This window comes from Protopterus annectens, chromosome 3.part0 (assembly GCF_019279795.1).
Source record: "Protopterus annectens isolate FY-2018-M chromosome 3.part0, PAN1.0, whole genome shotgun sequence".
Classification (NCBI taxonomy): Eukaryota; Metazoa; Chordata; order Ceratodontiformes; family Protopteridae; genus Protopterus; species Protopterus annectens.
The window spans coordinates 1,213,580,152-1,213,595,990 of record NC_056731.1 but is presented as its reverse complement, the minus strand read 5'-3'; the positions used below and the strand labels follow the sequence as shown (position 1 = coordinate 1,213,595,990).

General features: G+C 41.6%; 1 protein-coding gene across 3 annotated transcripts in view; it reads right to left on the bottom strand.

Annotated features, from left to right (window-relative positions):
- LOC122796716 (desmoplakin) overlaps nt 1-15,839 on the bottom strand; it is a 1,113,853-nt gene that overhangs the window by 212,335 nt on the left and 885,679 nt on the right. The window contains exon 23 of one of the 3 annotated variants that reach the window (XM_044065413.1): nt 8,313-10,139. The exons of 1 other annotated variant lie outside the window; for it this stretch is intronic. In XM_044065413.1, coding sequence (XP_043921348.1) covers nt 8,313-10,139 — 1,827 coding nt within the window. The remainder of the gene's footprint in view (nt 1-8,312; nt 10,140-15,839) is intronic. One more of the 3 variants, XM_044065414.1, reaches the window with a different exon arrangement.

Here is a 15,839-nt window from a genome sequence, read left to right as displayed (position 1 = left end):
AGTTCTGAGGTCTGTGCGAGCAGATGTCACATTTAAGGTCCCTGTTTTATGGCCCTACATGTGACATCTCACGCACCTACAGCAGTCAAGCTTAAGCTTTTGTACAGGAGCCGACATTCGGGTTGCATGAGGCAGGGAATCCCTCACTAAGAATACTGCAACATAGAAATAGAAGGACATCATATTTTCTGGATATGCGGTGAGTTAGTAGACTTTATGCCTGCTCGAAGCACTGTCGAAGATGCTGGGTGGGTGGACTGGTGTGACGAGGGAGATGAATTTTCTGAGCTATGATACAGAATCGAAATTGCCTAGGCATGGTAAGGCATTGTTGTGTCTAATTATGGTGGCTGCCAAAAAAGCAATTACTAGAAAATGGAAATCAAAATCTAAACCAACTACACTAGGAGTAGTGAATATAGTAACAATAAAACAACTGGAATTGAGAACATCAGAAAAGGGTAGAAGCAAATTACACAGGGAAAAATGGGAACTGTGAGAACAATACGTATAGAGGAGGAATGAGATTTAAAAGACGGCAGGACTTAAATGAGCTATGTAATGTTTGACTGAAAATGATTGGGTAGATTATAAGCTATGTGAGTTTGCAGCTAAAATGATTGCCACTAGGATTGTGTTGGTGTGGTTTGTTTTCATTTTTATAAATGTATGACTGTCTATGTGGTAAGTGATGGTTTAATAAAGAGGTTTCTTGTTAAAAAAGGGGGGGGGCAGGAATTGAATAATTTATGCAATGTTGCTTAGGTTATATGATATACAGCAATATATGTGAAGTATAATGTTTGTAAACATGAACTTAACACAATTTCATTATTTTTATATAACTGAAAATTTGCCTGTGTCACAAGTGATAATTCAATAAGAGTGTTAACAAAAAAGAATGCTGTAGTGGGCACAGGCCAGGCCACTGAGGCTTTCTATGCTAATTTATGTACTTCTGAAGCAACTCAGCTCTATTCCTTTTAGCTCTCTATTTTAAGTAAATGCAGTTGAGACAGTTGGGCATTTTAAGCTTCAGATTCAGAAAAATCAGAGTGGAAGTTCTGGTTGGAGATTTGCTTTCCCCAGTCTAAGTAAACATTAGATTTCACCCACATCTAACATTTTTTTTTTCTGAAAACAGAACAGTAAAACAAGAGGTTCTTAGCTTTGATGGCTTAATTCTCTGGCTGTGAACTGAATGATATACTTAGCAACACTGGCATTTTGAACTCCAACAACAAGAAAATGTGAAAAAAAAGTGCCTGCTGATGACCCTTTATACCCCAACATCCTGACAATGTTTGGGAGAGTGCCCATTGGGCAGGGGAAGGGAACAAGTCTGTGGTACTTAAGCTGGCCTCAAGTTGGAAATCCCAAGGGTAACTACTGCAACACTAAAGCACGATGAACATCTACAAGTGGTTGCAAGTACTGCAAATTTCATATCCTGAAATTAAGCAACTTTAGAAATGTATGCAGTCTTCACACATCAAATGTCAATCTCCAGGATTTGTACTTTCTGGGAGCAAGAAACTGGTTTTCATAGAACCCTTTTGTTTAATGCCCAGAGAGCTCAAGTTCTGTGGTTGTCTGCATTAACATCATTGCTAGGGTAGACTGAAGACATGTTCTTGACCTTTTGGAACTGCAGCATGTCTATTTTTTGTAGTGTAACAATAGAGCAAAGCTTGTAACCTCAAAGGAAAATATATTGAACCCACTGTTCTGTAGTTATGTCAGGCTACGCTGGTAACAAGAAGCCATTGGCCTATCATCATGGTGCAATATAACGTGGGATTGGAGGGTGGGCCAGGGATCAAGGATAAGGTTTTTGGTGAAATGAGAGGTAAAAGGCTGGTACAGACACAAGATGCTCCCTGCTGTGACCAGAGCCCTGTGGGGCCCCAGGCCTCCCTCCGCCTTATTACTTGTCTTTTCAGATGTCAGTTTTGCACATTTCTCAATAAAAACGATTAGACATAGGGCCAACTCCTTTTAACAATACATGTCTGAAGGTACTGCTAGTCCTACGCACCATGTGTTATCTGACAGTCTCCAGGCTGATGTCCATAAGTAGCATCCAAAGGAGAAAGAGGTTAAGTAGACAGACAACACCTGAATGTGTCCAGCTGCTCACCTCAACCTAAAGTTGCTTACTCAGGTGAGGCCCATTTGCAGCTCCTGACAAAAGTAACTGCTGGGCCTGAGACCAATGACATGACCCCTATGGAGGCAGCCATGCTATAATACTCTTCAATGTCCACACAATACAGAACCAAATAAGCATCAGTCTGGTCCAGAGCTGCTATTTTATTTTGCTACCTAGAGTTCATGTCATCCAAGAAGGGAAAATGTCAGTGTGAGAGGCAGATTCCTCATAAGATCATCATGAACAGTGTCTTTTTTTGTTTGGGTGCTTCTCACAACCATACCTCTTGTAGTATCTGTAAGGCATTTCTGCCTAAGGCACTCAGAAGCCGTTTGTCTTCCCTGGCCATTTATCCTGAAAACCAACAGTTTAAACAGTTAGCCCAGGGTACCATGGCAAAATCCTTTAACACTGAGATACTCTAACTAGGCAAGAAGGCAGCCAAGGAGTCTCAGATGGATTCTTTAGTTGTCCATCCTCCACCGGATGTTCCTCTAGAATCTGGTAACAGCTCTGTAGGTTGTTCGGCATCTATGTCGGACTCTACTGTGACCCCATCGGAGGCTGGCATGGATCCATCCTTCTGCATGTTCTCTGAGGCTTTGCAGACATGTGCTCTGAACATTGAGGGGGGAATGCAGGGGATTATCTTAAAGGGTCCTAGAAGGATTCCACAGACATTGGTCAGGGAGCAGGTTTCAGGTTCTCTTATCGAATCTTGCCAAGGGTCGTAACCTCTGGTAACTGTTAGGGCTGATGTCCCTTCTAAGAAAAGACATAAAATGAAGCACATTTCTGTCTGTCCTAAGGATCCTCAAAGAGAATGGCAGGAGTTTACTCAGGGCTTGTTTTCTGACATGATGGCCCTAAAGCCTCCTCAAGGGTTTTCTATACCTGCTCCTCCGTTGACCTCTACCCGTTCTAAATGGCTTAGGGAACCAGACTCCTCGGATGAGGATTCAATGTCTGATGAGGTGTCTTTGTCCTATTCTTCACAGATACCTTCACCTTTGGCTTATGGTTCTGATGAGGAGTCTGTTAGCCCCGAGTCACCTTTTCAGGAATTACAACTGCTAGGATGATGGATTACTTTAAATGGGACTCTTCTCAAGTGTCTGATATTCAGAGAAGACATTATGAGTTACTTCAGGTGGATACTCCTACACCACTGGCAGTTCGTCCTGTGTTGGATGCCTTGTTAGATACTTTAAATACTGCTTCCAAGACCCCTGACTCTCAGTCTCCTGTTCCTAAGACATCTGACAGGTTCTATAAAGTTCCCGAGGACTGTCAGTTTTTATTTAAATGTCCTTCTGCTGATCCTGCTGTGGTGTCAGTCTCTTTTGACAAACCTTCTAAGGTTTTGCCCTCTTCCAAACTTTTGCCTTTTGATAAAGATAGTAAGGCAATGGACAGGATCAGTGAGAAAGTTTACACTGCTTCTACTTCAGCCTTTAGGGCTGTTAATTACTGGACCCACATAGCCAGGTATGCTCTGGCCTTGATTGCTCGGGCATGTAAGGTTATTTCTGACCTTCCTGATTCTGAAGAAAAATCCTCTGCCTTATCTTTTTGGGGTTGTACTATCAAGTAGCTCACAACTCTATTAAGTGTAGCTATGATGCTGCTGATGCCTCTTCTAGGGCTGCAGCTTTTGGATCTATCATGAGGTGTTATTTTGGCTTCATCTCCAGTCTCTGCCTGAGGACATTAAGGCCAAATTGCTGGATGCTTCTCTGGATAATAAACATCTTTTAGGGACTGCTGCTGCTTACATGTTTAACTCACTTCAAGAGAAAGGCAAAGCCTTGCAGGACCTTAAACACATTTTTGTCTCTTCTATTCCTACGTTCCAGAGGAATTATCCTTCTAGATCTGCTTTTGCTTGCAGGCAAACCCTACCAGGCCCTCCAAGGGCAGGATGAGTGGGAGGCAGGCCCCCTCTGCTAAAGGTTCTCAGATTTCTGTGTCCCAGAAGCCTCCTACATCTGATAAGCCTGCTTCACTTTGCCAATTCCCCCCTCTCCAATTCTTTCAGACCAGGTTCCTTTGTCCCCTCGACTTTCCCTTTGTCTTCCAATTTGGCGTCACACCACTTCAGACGCTTGGGTTATTTCTATTATCCATCAGGGTTATTTCATTGTATGGAAGTCTCTCCCTCCTTTTCTAGGAATTCCTCAACCTCCTCTAGGGCAACTTCCTCATCTCCCAGAGGTTCTAGGGTCCCTGGTGAACCAAGAAAATATTCAACTTGTCTGCACTTCTCGGGTAGGAAAGGGTTTTCATTCCAGGATGCTCCTGGTTCCTCGTAAGGAGAGCACTTGGGGACCTATTCTGGATCTCTCCTGGCACAACACCTTTCTCAAGATCCTTTCTTTTTGTATGCTTACTCTTCAAACCCTGTTTCCTCTTTTATTACCCCAAGATTTTCTGTTGTCCTTAGATTCACCCTCTTTTCAGGAATTTTTTTTACATTTCTTTGTGTCTTCCTTTCATTTTCAGTTTTTTGTTTTGCCCTTTAGCCTCTGTACTGCCCCAAGGGTATTCACAAGATACCTAGCTCCTGTGATTGCTTTCTGCAGGCTCCAAGTCATTCAGATTTTTCCTTATCTAAACAACCTGTTGCTTCAGGCATCTTCTCACAGTCTTCTGTTACAGGATCTGAAGTTCACCATTTCTCCTCTTCAAAGTCTGGGTTTTACTATCAGCTTCCAAAAGTCTGTCCTGGCTCCCTCTCAGAATCATGTTTATCTGGGATGCAGGATTCAGTGCCAATGTTGGCCTCTCTTCCACCTCCTTACGCAGAGGGTAATCCTGAACTTCCTAGTGGAAATACTCCCTTATTTAACGGATTGTTTCCTCAAAGGTGAAGTTCTCAGTTTGTGAAGGTGAAGCTAAGATGTTCTGAGTCAGAATCAGCATATCAGCCTGTGGACAATTTTTCTACATAAAGCCAACTTATCCTCATCCAAAAACCATAAGAATATTAGGATTCCTGGGGGGGGGGGGTGCTCTTTCTATTCCAAGAAACAGATTATGTAGTGGCAGGAGGTCTAGTAGGACTGTCCTGTCTGGAAGCTACCATGTGAAGAAAATCCTTGGATGGCCTAAGTATATCCGATTGGTAGGCTTGTTGGGATATGAGTCTGAAGGCCTAGACTGAGGCATGACAAGAAGGATCTTTTTGGTTTGGCATTAAGCTTGGTCATGGGTGTGGCATTAGAGGTACTGAGACTAGGCCACAGGCAGGCAGCTGCAGCCTGTGCAGGTTAATGGATGACCCCTCTGAGGTTCTCGAGATTCTACCCTCTCTATTTCAAGCCCTAGCATGGGAGTCAGAGGCCACGAACTGGAAAGCAGTCTCGGACCCAACAGACAGTACTAATCCTTTGGCATGTGTGGACGCAAAAGGGGGAGGAGGCACGAAGGGTACTCAAAAGCTGTCCCAAGCACTCCCAGAGGTATCAGAAGGAACTAAAAAGACATCTCCTGCTCTTCAACAATCACAATCCTAGGCGGATTGGCTGATGAAGAAGCTTTGTTGCTTTCCCCTATGAAGTTGTGGACAATTTTCCCTTAGTTTTCAATAGAAGACAAGAGAATAACTTGTCTATGCCATAATACATTAAGATCCTTGATACCTTTTTCTTTTTCTAGGAAATGAACAGGGGATTCGGCCCAACAATGAATAGTGAACTTGTTAAAATGAGCACATGGGGACAATTAGGAATGTCGTGCACCAGGCCTAACCAGAAAAGGCAAATGGAATGAAAATTCTGATGTGGAATCTGTTTCCACGTCACAGATCTTAATCCTATAACTAGTCTACCTACACCACAATGGAGGACTTGGCCTTGAGAAATACTCTGGTCTTAGAACCTACCAACACAGCATACTATGTGGATGCTTCGAGTCCCAATGGCAAGAAAGAACTGTAAGATGGCATTGGTTGCTGACTCTTACAACCAGATGTCCTGACTTCAGGTAATTACTGCAGCAGTGAAACAGGAACATCTGGAGGATACTACTGTCACAGTTGCTTACATGGGAAGCTCATACCAACTTCTGTTAAGAGCCAGTCTGAGATCTGAGCTGACCTAAGCAAGGAACTGCTGCAAGAAGTCTGCCAGGATCCGCTTACTTTGCAGGGTGATAAACACAGAGGTTATCACTTACTGCTCTGCTAATACTCCACAAGTAAGGCAAAAACTTACTACATCTACATAGCATTTACTCTTCCTGTTTCTGTAATGCTAACCCTGTATCAGTGTCAGCCCATATTGTTTACTGGCAAGTGTTGGGTAAGCAACTTCAACATGACTCAGTGTGCTCATTTGCCCCAAATGGCATTCATTACTGCACCTCTTTATCATGCACTACTACACTTGTTGGCCACTGTATAAATGTATGGACACAAAATGCAAAAGGATTTCCCACTTGACATGTAGATTTTAGAGCTAGAAGACAGATTCTGCATAGATGAACAATTAGTCCCAAATGTCTACATTCAAAGGGAAATGAGCCCTGCATGAGTTCTTCTAAGTGTAATAGACATCATTCTGTATTTAAGAGCAATGCTGCACGTGTCCTTTGTGGCTGCATCTCAGAATGTCACTTCTGTGAGCTCTCTTTCTGCAACTGTAAACAAATGTCTTGGGACACAACAGATTGATTTATTTGTTACAGACACTACTTCAATGTGAAGTTGCCTAATTAACTGAAGGGGAAATGTGAGTTTCTTGCCTTTTTTTAAATAATCCTCCCTCTTCTCCAAGTTTGTGTGAATTGAAAGGTAGTTTACACAGGGAATAGGGTTGCCATGGCAAGGCCTTAACATCAGGATGCACTGTAACATTTGATGAATTCAGAAATACAGTTTGTTCTATTTAAGATCTGCCTTTCTTCAGTTATTTCTCATCACATTTTACGTCTCAGTTAAGAGATGTGCAATGTTTCATTACAGATCTTACACTGACTTTCATTCTATTTAAATATGAAATATTGCTACTATGTATGAAAAGTCAAAGCAGTGCTTCAAAATATATCAGCTCTTGGTTTTAAGACTCCAAAGTACCAGTGTCTATCTTAGTGAAATGATGCCTTGAAAGAAAACTGGTTCCAGGTTATTTATCATCAGCCTTCCTGAAATATCTCCCCAAGCAAAATCAATAACAAAAAAAGAGGAAAAAAAGGCTGTGGCTAAAAAGACACACATGGACCATTCAGCTATACTATTAGAAGCTACTTCTAAAGAGGTGGAGAATGCAATGCAAATGCTGGCACAGGCTGAAATGGTAGTGGTTAGATGACCAGAAGCTAGAGGAACTCTGCCACAGAAAAAGGACCCCTGCAAACTCTTGCAACTTGTATCTGTGCCTCAGCTATCCTACGAACAAATGTACTCAGGGGTCATAATTTTAGTCAAAAGGGACTGACAGCACTAAAGGGCCGAGGGCAGGTCTTGAATACTTTAACCACAAGAAACATTCAATATTCTATTACAAGCAGTATACCGGCCTAAATAAAACAGTATGGCTCAGAAATGCAAACAAGCACTGGAATATGCACTCACCACATACTGCATTAAGTTAGCACCTCATTCACAAACTCTTGGATGGAAAATGACCACACCTAATGTAAATTCATCAGACTTCAGAATAGGATTTGTAAACGGAGTGACTGAATGAGTAAACTAAAGATCCCTCCACAAAATCTGCATCTACATCCATCAAACTGCCAGTGAACGAGACAAAAAAAAAAAAAAACATTCAGTCAAGATCCCCCAGACAGCTGCAGAATTAGGGTACTACACAATGTTGGAGTTGGACAACATGTTAAAGATGGCAAATTGATCAAACCATAGTAAGGGAATAATGCAAATAACATTTAGATGTACATAACATAACTCGAAACCAAAAAGCATAAAGCATTAAAAAAATCACTTGTCAAATACTGCTGCTTTAACAGGATTCTTAACGATTTTGTAGAAATTATGCACCACAAGAGCAAGACAACTGTAACAGAACACCAGTGCAGAACAGAAGCTAATAGCTACATCAAAACATGCATGCTTTTTAATTATCAAAATGAATAAATTTATAGTAATCAAGTACGTTGATTTGAAGTAAACCACAGAAATAAAAAATATTTCTTTGTATACCTCCATAGCTTGATTTTGGAATTTGTCAATTTCTTGTCTTAATTTTTCTCTTTCTTTCTGCAACTCATTAATCAGCCCCTGAAGTTCAAGGGTTCGTTTGCTGCTTGTCTGCAACTGAAGTTTTAATTCATTGACTGTGGAATTTGCCTCCACTTCCGCATCTCGCCTGTTCTTTTTAATGTCATCATATTCAGCTCTTAGGTTTCGCAGCTCCTCCTCTAGTCTCAAACGCTCTTTTGTGAGATTCTGCGTCAGAATCTGCTGCTTGTCTATCTCTGTTTTACTTTCATTCAAACCTCTAGTTTTCTCTTCTATTGCTTTCTGCAGGCTTTCATTTCTATTAACTGCCTGCTTAACATTCTCTTTTTCTTGAGCGAGTTGGCGCCGCAAATCCTCAACTTCGTTTGTCATTTTGTTTAATGTCTCAGTGACTTCCTGCTTCTCCTTTAAATGCTGAGTTATATTTTCCTTTTCACCTCTAAGCTCTGTTTCATGTCTTCTCTTTATCAAAGTAAACTCTTCAATCTGATTTGTTAGCTTTGTGATTTTATCAGTATGCTCCCTGCATGCATTACGTACCCTCTGAAGCTCTTCCTCCAGCTTCTTCCTCAGTATGGATTCTTCTGTTGCAGCCTTTCTTTGAACAGTAAGTTCCTCCTCCAACTTATACTTATGATGATTTGCTTCTTTTAAGCTATTCTGCAACCTTGAACTTTCTTGCTCTAATCTTCCTTTTTCCCTCAATAGCCTGTCCATATCCATTTTCACCACTCTGAACTCCTGTTCTGTAGTCTTTAGCTGGTTAACTGATTCTGCTGCACTTTGGTACTTTTTCTGAATGTCAGTCTGGATTTGCTTCAGCTTATCATTTTCAACTTCTAAAGACTTTCGTTTTCTCGCTTCCTCATCTAACTGCACCTTCAGCTTATCAGCATCTCTTCCTTTGTCCTGAATAGCCTTTCTGGCATCTGCAAGCATTTCATTTAATTTTCTAACTTCTTCGGTCTTTTGCAAAGTGATCTGTCGTATTTCTATCTCTAGCTCCTGCTTCTGCCTGGAGGTCTCCGTGCCAAACACCTTCTGCTGTCGAACATCTTGTTCCATATTTTTCAAAGCTAAATCCTTTTGGTTAATTGAGTTCCTTATGCGGTTAAGTTCCTCTGATAAACCTTGCTTCTCCCTTAAAAGTTTGTCAAACTGCTGTTTGTAACTAATATTATCTTCCTCATTTTTTACAGATATCTGCTGTATTGTAGTCTTTGTGACATTAATTTCTGTTTCATATGTCCTCTTTAATGCAAGAATTTCCTCATCATACAGCTTTCTTACCTTAGTTAGTTCATTTTCAAGTTCCCGCTTCCGTGCTGCCTCATCCTGGAGTAGACTCTTTATCCTTTCTATCTCCCGGTCCTTGTCCCGCAGGGATTTTTCCATGTCTAATTTTTGCCAATTAGTTTCATCCATTTCCAGGTATCGTTTCTTCATGGTAGCCTCAAAATCCTCCTTCTGTCGCTCAAATCTTTCCTCTGCTAGCTTTCTTTTTCTTTTCTCTTCATCAAGCTCATATGTCAGCCTAGTAATTTTATCATTGAGCTCCTTGATTTGGATGTAGCATTTGTCTAGACTCTGTTTAGCAGTGGTACATTCTAGCTCTGTCTTTTGTTTCATATCTTCCAGTCGTACAAGTCTGTTTCTTAAATCACTGCATTCAGCTTGAAGCTTGCTCAAGTTTTCGTCGAGAAACTTTGTCTTCTGTGAACTTTCCAGCTTTCCATCTTGAGTCACTTTGAGCTCCTCTTCTAAAAGTTCTATTTTGGTGTTTTTCATCTATACAATTAGAATTGGAAGCTTCCTGTAATATATGCTTTTAATCCTTAGATTTATACAAACAATTATCTCTTTAAACAAATAAAAAAAGCACTGATAAAACAGTTAATATCCCTGTACAGCCTTTTTAGTTTACCAGACTACAGTTCACCAATTAATTTCAACCTCAAGCAACTAAAAAAATGTGGCTGTCAGGTACAGTATTAATAAATAAGTTCTAAAGCCTGATGTGCTATTCATACTTGGTATTTTTTCATTAAAACTAATAAAAAAAATTGAGGAATGCAATAAACAGGATGTGGAAAAGCATTCTGCATGCTCACTAATTAACTAATCACAAGGTAAAACCTTTGATGATCAGACAATCAGTCGATCAATAAATAAGTAAATGTAGCATAACTTCTATGCCAGCAATAGTGAACATTTCAGCTACAATGCCAATGTTATTCTTTAAGAAACTTAAGAGATACAAAAGTTTCCTAGATGTGTTAACTTCATCAAAATATTTCATGTAGTTTTAGTACAAATATAAAGTTGCCTTGGAAGATATACCCACAAAAGAGATACTATGTCTTGAAATAAAAGACACTCTCTTACTTTTATTGTTTATTGGCTGATCTACAAACATAACCCTCCTTGATGGGTCCTATGGCTAGGTTTTATCCTCTCCACAAATAGCTATGTGGAATATTACAAGAAGTCCAAGCTTAGGGACATATGTGTGCACATAATGAGACAACATAACACATTTCACTGCAAACACACTAGTCCCCTATTGCTGTCAGTTCATCCGCTTGCCACTACTGAGCACCTACCTTCAAATCAAGAACAGCAATGAAGATATGCATCCCAATTGCTAATAAATATACAAGTACATAACTTCCCGACTTAGAGAGAATCCAGCAGACAAGCAAGTTGGATGGACTTTTCACATAAAGGGTAAGGACAGAGGTTATTCCTGTCTGATTTAAGAGGGCCCTTTTTACAGATCAGCCAATACAGCAAGGAAGTGTCTGCTGTGCCCAGCCTTGAGGACGCTCATGATGGGTCTTACGGTTGGGATAAATTACCAAGAAGTAAAACCACCCAGGATGAAGGCACTGAGGCATCGCACAAGGAAAAGCAAGAGAACCGAGTGCCAAGGAATCTCTAACTAGAAGGTCCATCTAACTGGTCAGGCCTAAGAAGAGTACCTTTTAAGAAAGCACTGCAAGACCACTGTACTGCATTGGCAACATCTGCTGAGGGTAACCAGACAGTGGTAGATACAGCTATGTCTGAATGGAGAAAACTACACGAGACACTGGGAACCACATCTCTTTCTCACTACAAGGTGAAGGAAATGACACTCCCCTATTGCTAGGATGTAAACATTCTCTCTGATCTGAAAATGCTGCTACTGTTAAAAGACCCTCAACAGAAGACCATAATGCCTCAGGAGTGAGAGGCACCATTATATCCTCCATTTCTTGCGGATACACAAAGAATATGCAAACTGCAATCTGCACAGGGAAGGAACTCCCCTTCAAGAGAAAAGGGAAAAGTGAAAGGTAAAAACCCACTCCCAATTAGCATGCTCCAGAAAGCCGGGACACTCAGTGGAGGCAAGGTCAGTTGGAAGATAAATCATCCCTGGATGAACTCTTGCACCAAACAGCCAAGCAAACAAGAAACTTAAGACTTCAAAGGGGGATGTCCAGGACTAGGAAAGGTAAGACAGCCCTTAGTAAGAAGTTGATCTACAGTGTACTTATCTCAGCAAAAGGCTTTGCCAAATCTCCCAAGTGAAGATGAGTTTCAACAAAAGGTTTCCTGAACAGCCCAGATGGCTAAGACAACCTGCATGAAGCAGTAACAGGTACCACTATGTCCCCTTGGAAAACCATTTGCAATTGGACACAATGGAAGACATCCCAACAAGTACTGTTATGTCCCCCTGCAAAACCATTCACAATCAGACACAATGGAAGGCATCCCAGAAGCTCTCTACTCCTGCTGTAGGACCCCACCAGAGTTGGCAGGATCAGGTACCAAAGGACCCCGGACAAAGTAGCACCCCACCCAACTACTATCCATCAGTGATTAACTGTATCGTAATAGAGCCAAAAGTTAAAAACTACATTCTTAAGTCAGTAGAAAGAACAGGCAGGAAAAGGAATCTCCAGGGGGATATGACTCATAAATCTTCCCCTTCGGACCTGGTAGCCCAGTATGTAGGGGATTACCTCAGCTAGAGCCAACCTGCGTGTCCTGCAGAGTCCTACAGCAGCAGAGAGAGAAAAGGAGACTGAGTGGATTAAGTACCTCTGTTTTGCTTTTTATTGCTTGTTTTTGCTAGCCGCGTTATTCTGACTGCTTTTTTTTATTAACTTTGATACTTATCTGAACTGTTTTTGAAATCAAATACTGTTTGCACTTTAAATTATCATTTTTGTAAGTGTTTTTCATCTGTTTAACTGTAAATGGCTACACACTCAAGTGCGATAGCCTATTTACTGTGTTAAAAGTGTTTTTACTGCTGTATTTGCTTTAACTTTAAAAAAAAAAAATTCCTATCCCTCTACATGTTTCCCACCTTTCTAGATTTAGTAAAGTCCAGTTTTCAGAGTTTGCTGAATTCTGGGCTGTTTGTAAGTTCCTGTGTTGCCCAGACCTTTCTAAGATAGAGGGAAGCTTCTCTGTTCATCAGTGAGATTGGTGAGCTTTAGAATAACCTATCTGTCGCTGGAGGAGTGGTTTCAGCTCAGAAAGGTATAGTTGTGTACACTTACCATAAATGTAGATGTTCGAGTGTAGTCACTGTTGCAGTCATCACATTTGGGTTATCTGCTTGCGGTAGCCCTCAATCGGCCTGATTATCAAAGTCTTGGGTCCTGTATCGGTTGCTGTCTCATCTTCTGTGAAGTCAGGTAGTCAGGGGTTTAAATCATGCAGCCGAAGCCATTACATTAGTTTTTCCTGCCCCAGATGTCAGGTGCCCCCCTAATGGGAAGCAATTTATGTATGCAAGGTTATACCACCAAAAAAAAGCAAATACACCAAAAAGGTTTTAAGCAGAGTAAAAGAGAATAGATGTATAGCCAAAAGAAGTCAGGGGGCTGGTAGGAGGGTAACCAGGACTGCAACAGTGAATACACTTGAACATCTACATTTATGGTAAGTGTACACAACTGTACTATGTTCTTCGTATTTCACTGTTGCAGTCATCACATTTGGGTAGATTCCCAAAGCTAAGGATGGGAGGAGGAATTTAGATAGCATTAGGACCAGCTATAAGGCCCTGCAAGACTGCAGTGGCAAAGCCAGCTCTGGATTTAGAGAAAATTGGCAAATGGTAATGCTTGCTGAAAGTATGTACAGAACTCCAGGTAGCAGCTTCTAGGATGTCCCTGGTAGGGACACCACTGAGAAAGGCTGTAGAGGTAGATGCAACCCTGGTTGAGTGTAGTCTTATCCCCTGTGGGATAGGTTTTCCATGGTGCTTATAGCAGAAATGGATGCAATGGCCTATCCATTTAGAAATGGTTTGCTTTGAAATGGCCTTCCCCCCTGCCCCTACAGCAAATGCCACCAGCAGTTGTTCAGATTTCCTTTGAGGCTTACTCCTGTCAAAGTAAAATCTAAGTTGTCTGTGTATATCTAAGGAGTGCAGTATCCATTCCCCTTTGCTCTGTGGATTAGAAAAAAAGCCACACTGGATACTACCTTGGGCATGAAGGAGGGATTGGTCCTGAGGGACACCCTGTCCGCTTGAAAGATGATGAAAGGCTCCAATACCATAAGGGCCTGTAATGCAGATACCTTTCTTGCTGAAGTGATTGATAAAAGGAAGGCTGTTTTCCAAGAAAGGAATTTTAACTCTGCACATGCAGCTGGCTCAAAAGGAGGTAGTGTGAGTTTTTCCAATACAAAGTTAAGGTCCCAGGCTGGAGTTGGGGCTTTCTTGGGTGGTCTTAAGTTTTTGGCCCCTCTGAGGAACTGCTTGAGCAGTGGATGAGAGAAGAGGGCTGGTTTTATGTTGTAATGATCTGAAATGTCTGAGGCATGAATTTTGATGGAGGAAAATGAAAGGCCCTTGTGAAGCATTTCAGTCAAGTACTGAAGAATCTGAGGTAAATTGGGTGCTGCTGTGCCCATCCCTTGAGTTTGGTCCCTTGAGTTTGGTTCCAGGCACAGAATCTTTTCCATTTTTCAGCATAATATTTTCTAGTACTAGTCCTCCTTGCCTCCAAAATGACATCCAACACTTGTTTACTGAGGGATGGTAACGGAGAGATTAGTTAATTAGCCAGGCAGCCAGGTTCAGAGTTTGAAGATGAGGATGCAGAATCTGGCCCTCCTGCTGTGACAGCAGGGTAGGGGTCTGAGGCAGGTGCCATGGAGCCAGCAGTGACACACTGCGAAAGAGGGGGTACCAGTGTTGGCGTGGCCAGTCTGGTGCAATCAGTATTGTCCTTGGTTTGTCCTGTCTGAACTTTACTATTACTTTGGAGAGGAAAGGCAGAAAAGGAAAGGCATAAACTGACAGATTTTTTTCCAGCTGAAGGACAGGGCATCCACTTTCCAAGCTTGTTTGTGGGGAGTCCTTGTGCAGAATTTGTCCAATTGGTAGTTCTGGGGGAGGCAAACAGGTCTATATCTGGGCTTCCCCATTTGTTTATCAACATGTTGAAAGTCTTTGGTTCCAGTTTCCACTCATGTGGGTCCATGAGATTTCCGCTTAGTTCGTCTGCCAGTGTATTTAGTTTTCCTGGCAGGAATTGAGCCTGTAGATGTACTTGGTAGCTCAAGGCTGTGTTCCACAGAGCCATGACTAGTCTGCAGAGGGGGTATGAATGGGTACCCCCCCTGCTTGTTTATGTACCACATAACAGTGGTGTTGTCTATCTTTACCATTAATTATCCTGGAAGAATGTGGTCCTTGAAGGCTGTCAGAGCATTCTCTAAAGCTAACATTTCTTTTTGATCGATATGCAGGTGCATTTGACTTGGCATCCATTTGCCCTGAATGCACTTCCCTGCCAGGTGAGTCCCCCATGCATAGTCTAATGCATCTGTTGTTAGGGTTTGGGAGGCAGGGGGTAGAGTGAATGGTAGTTCCTTGATTTGGTGGCATGCCTCTGCCCACCAAAGGAACTTTAACTGTAGGCAAGGTATGACAGGAATCATTGTTTCTAGATCGTGAGAATGCCGACACCATAGACTACCATTGTAGTTTCCTCATATGCAGTCTTGCATATGGAATTAGGAGAATGCAGGAGGCCATGAAACCCAAGGCTTGCATTATATTTGCCTTGCAGATAGCAGGGTTTTTGTGGCCATTAGTTTGAAGTAAGTTGTCAAATTAATTTGTTTCTCTGGCATGAGGAAAGTCATCTGGGAAGTTGTATTCAAGCTTGCTCCCAGGAATATAATTTGTTGACAAGGTACAAGATGTGATTTATTTTCATTTATGATGTACCCCAGACAAGTTAGCACCTTTTGTACAAATGCCAGATAATTCAAAAGTATGTCCTGGCTTTCTGCCTGAATTAGACAATTGTCCAGGTATGGGTATATTTGAATATTTCTTTGCCTGCAAAATGCAATGACTGGAGCTAGGCACTTTGTGAATACCCTGGGTGCAGTAGATAAGCCAAAGGGCAGTGCAGAAAACTGATAGTGCATGTAGCCTGCTTTGAAGCGTGGGTATCTTCTGCA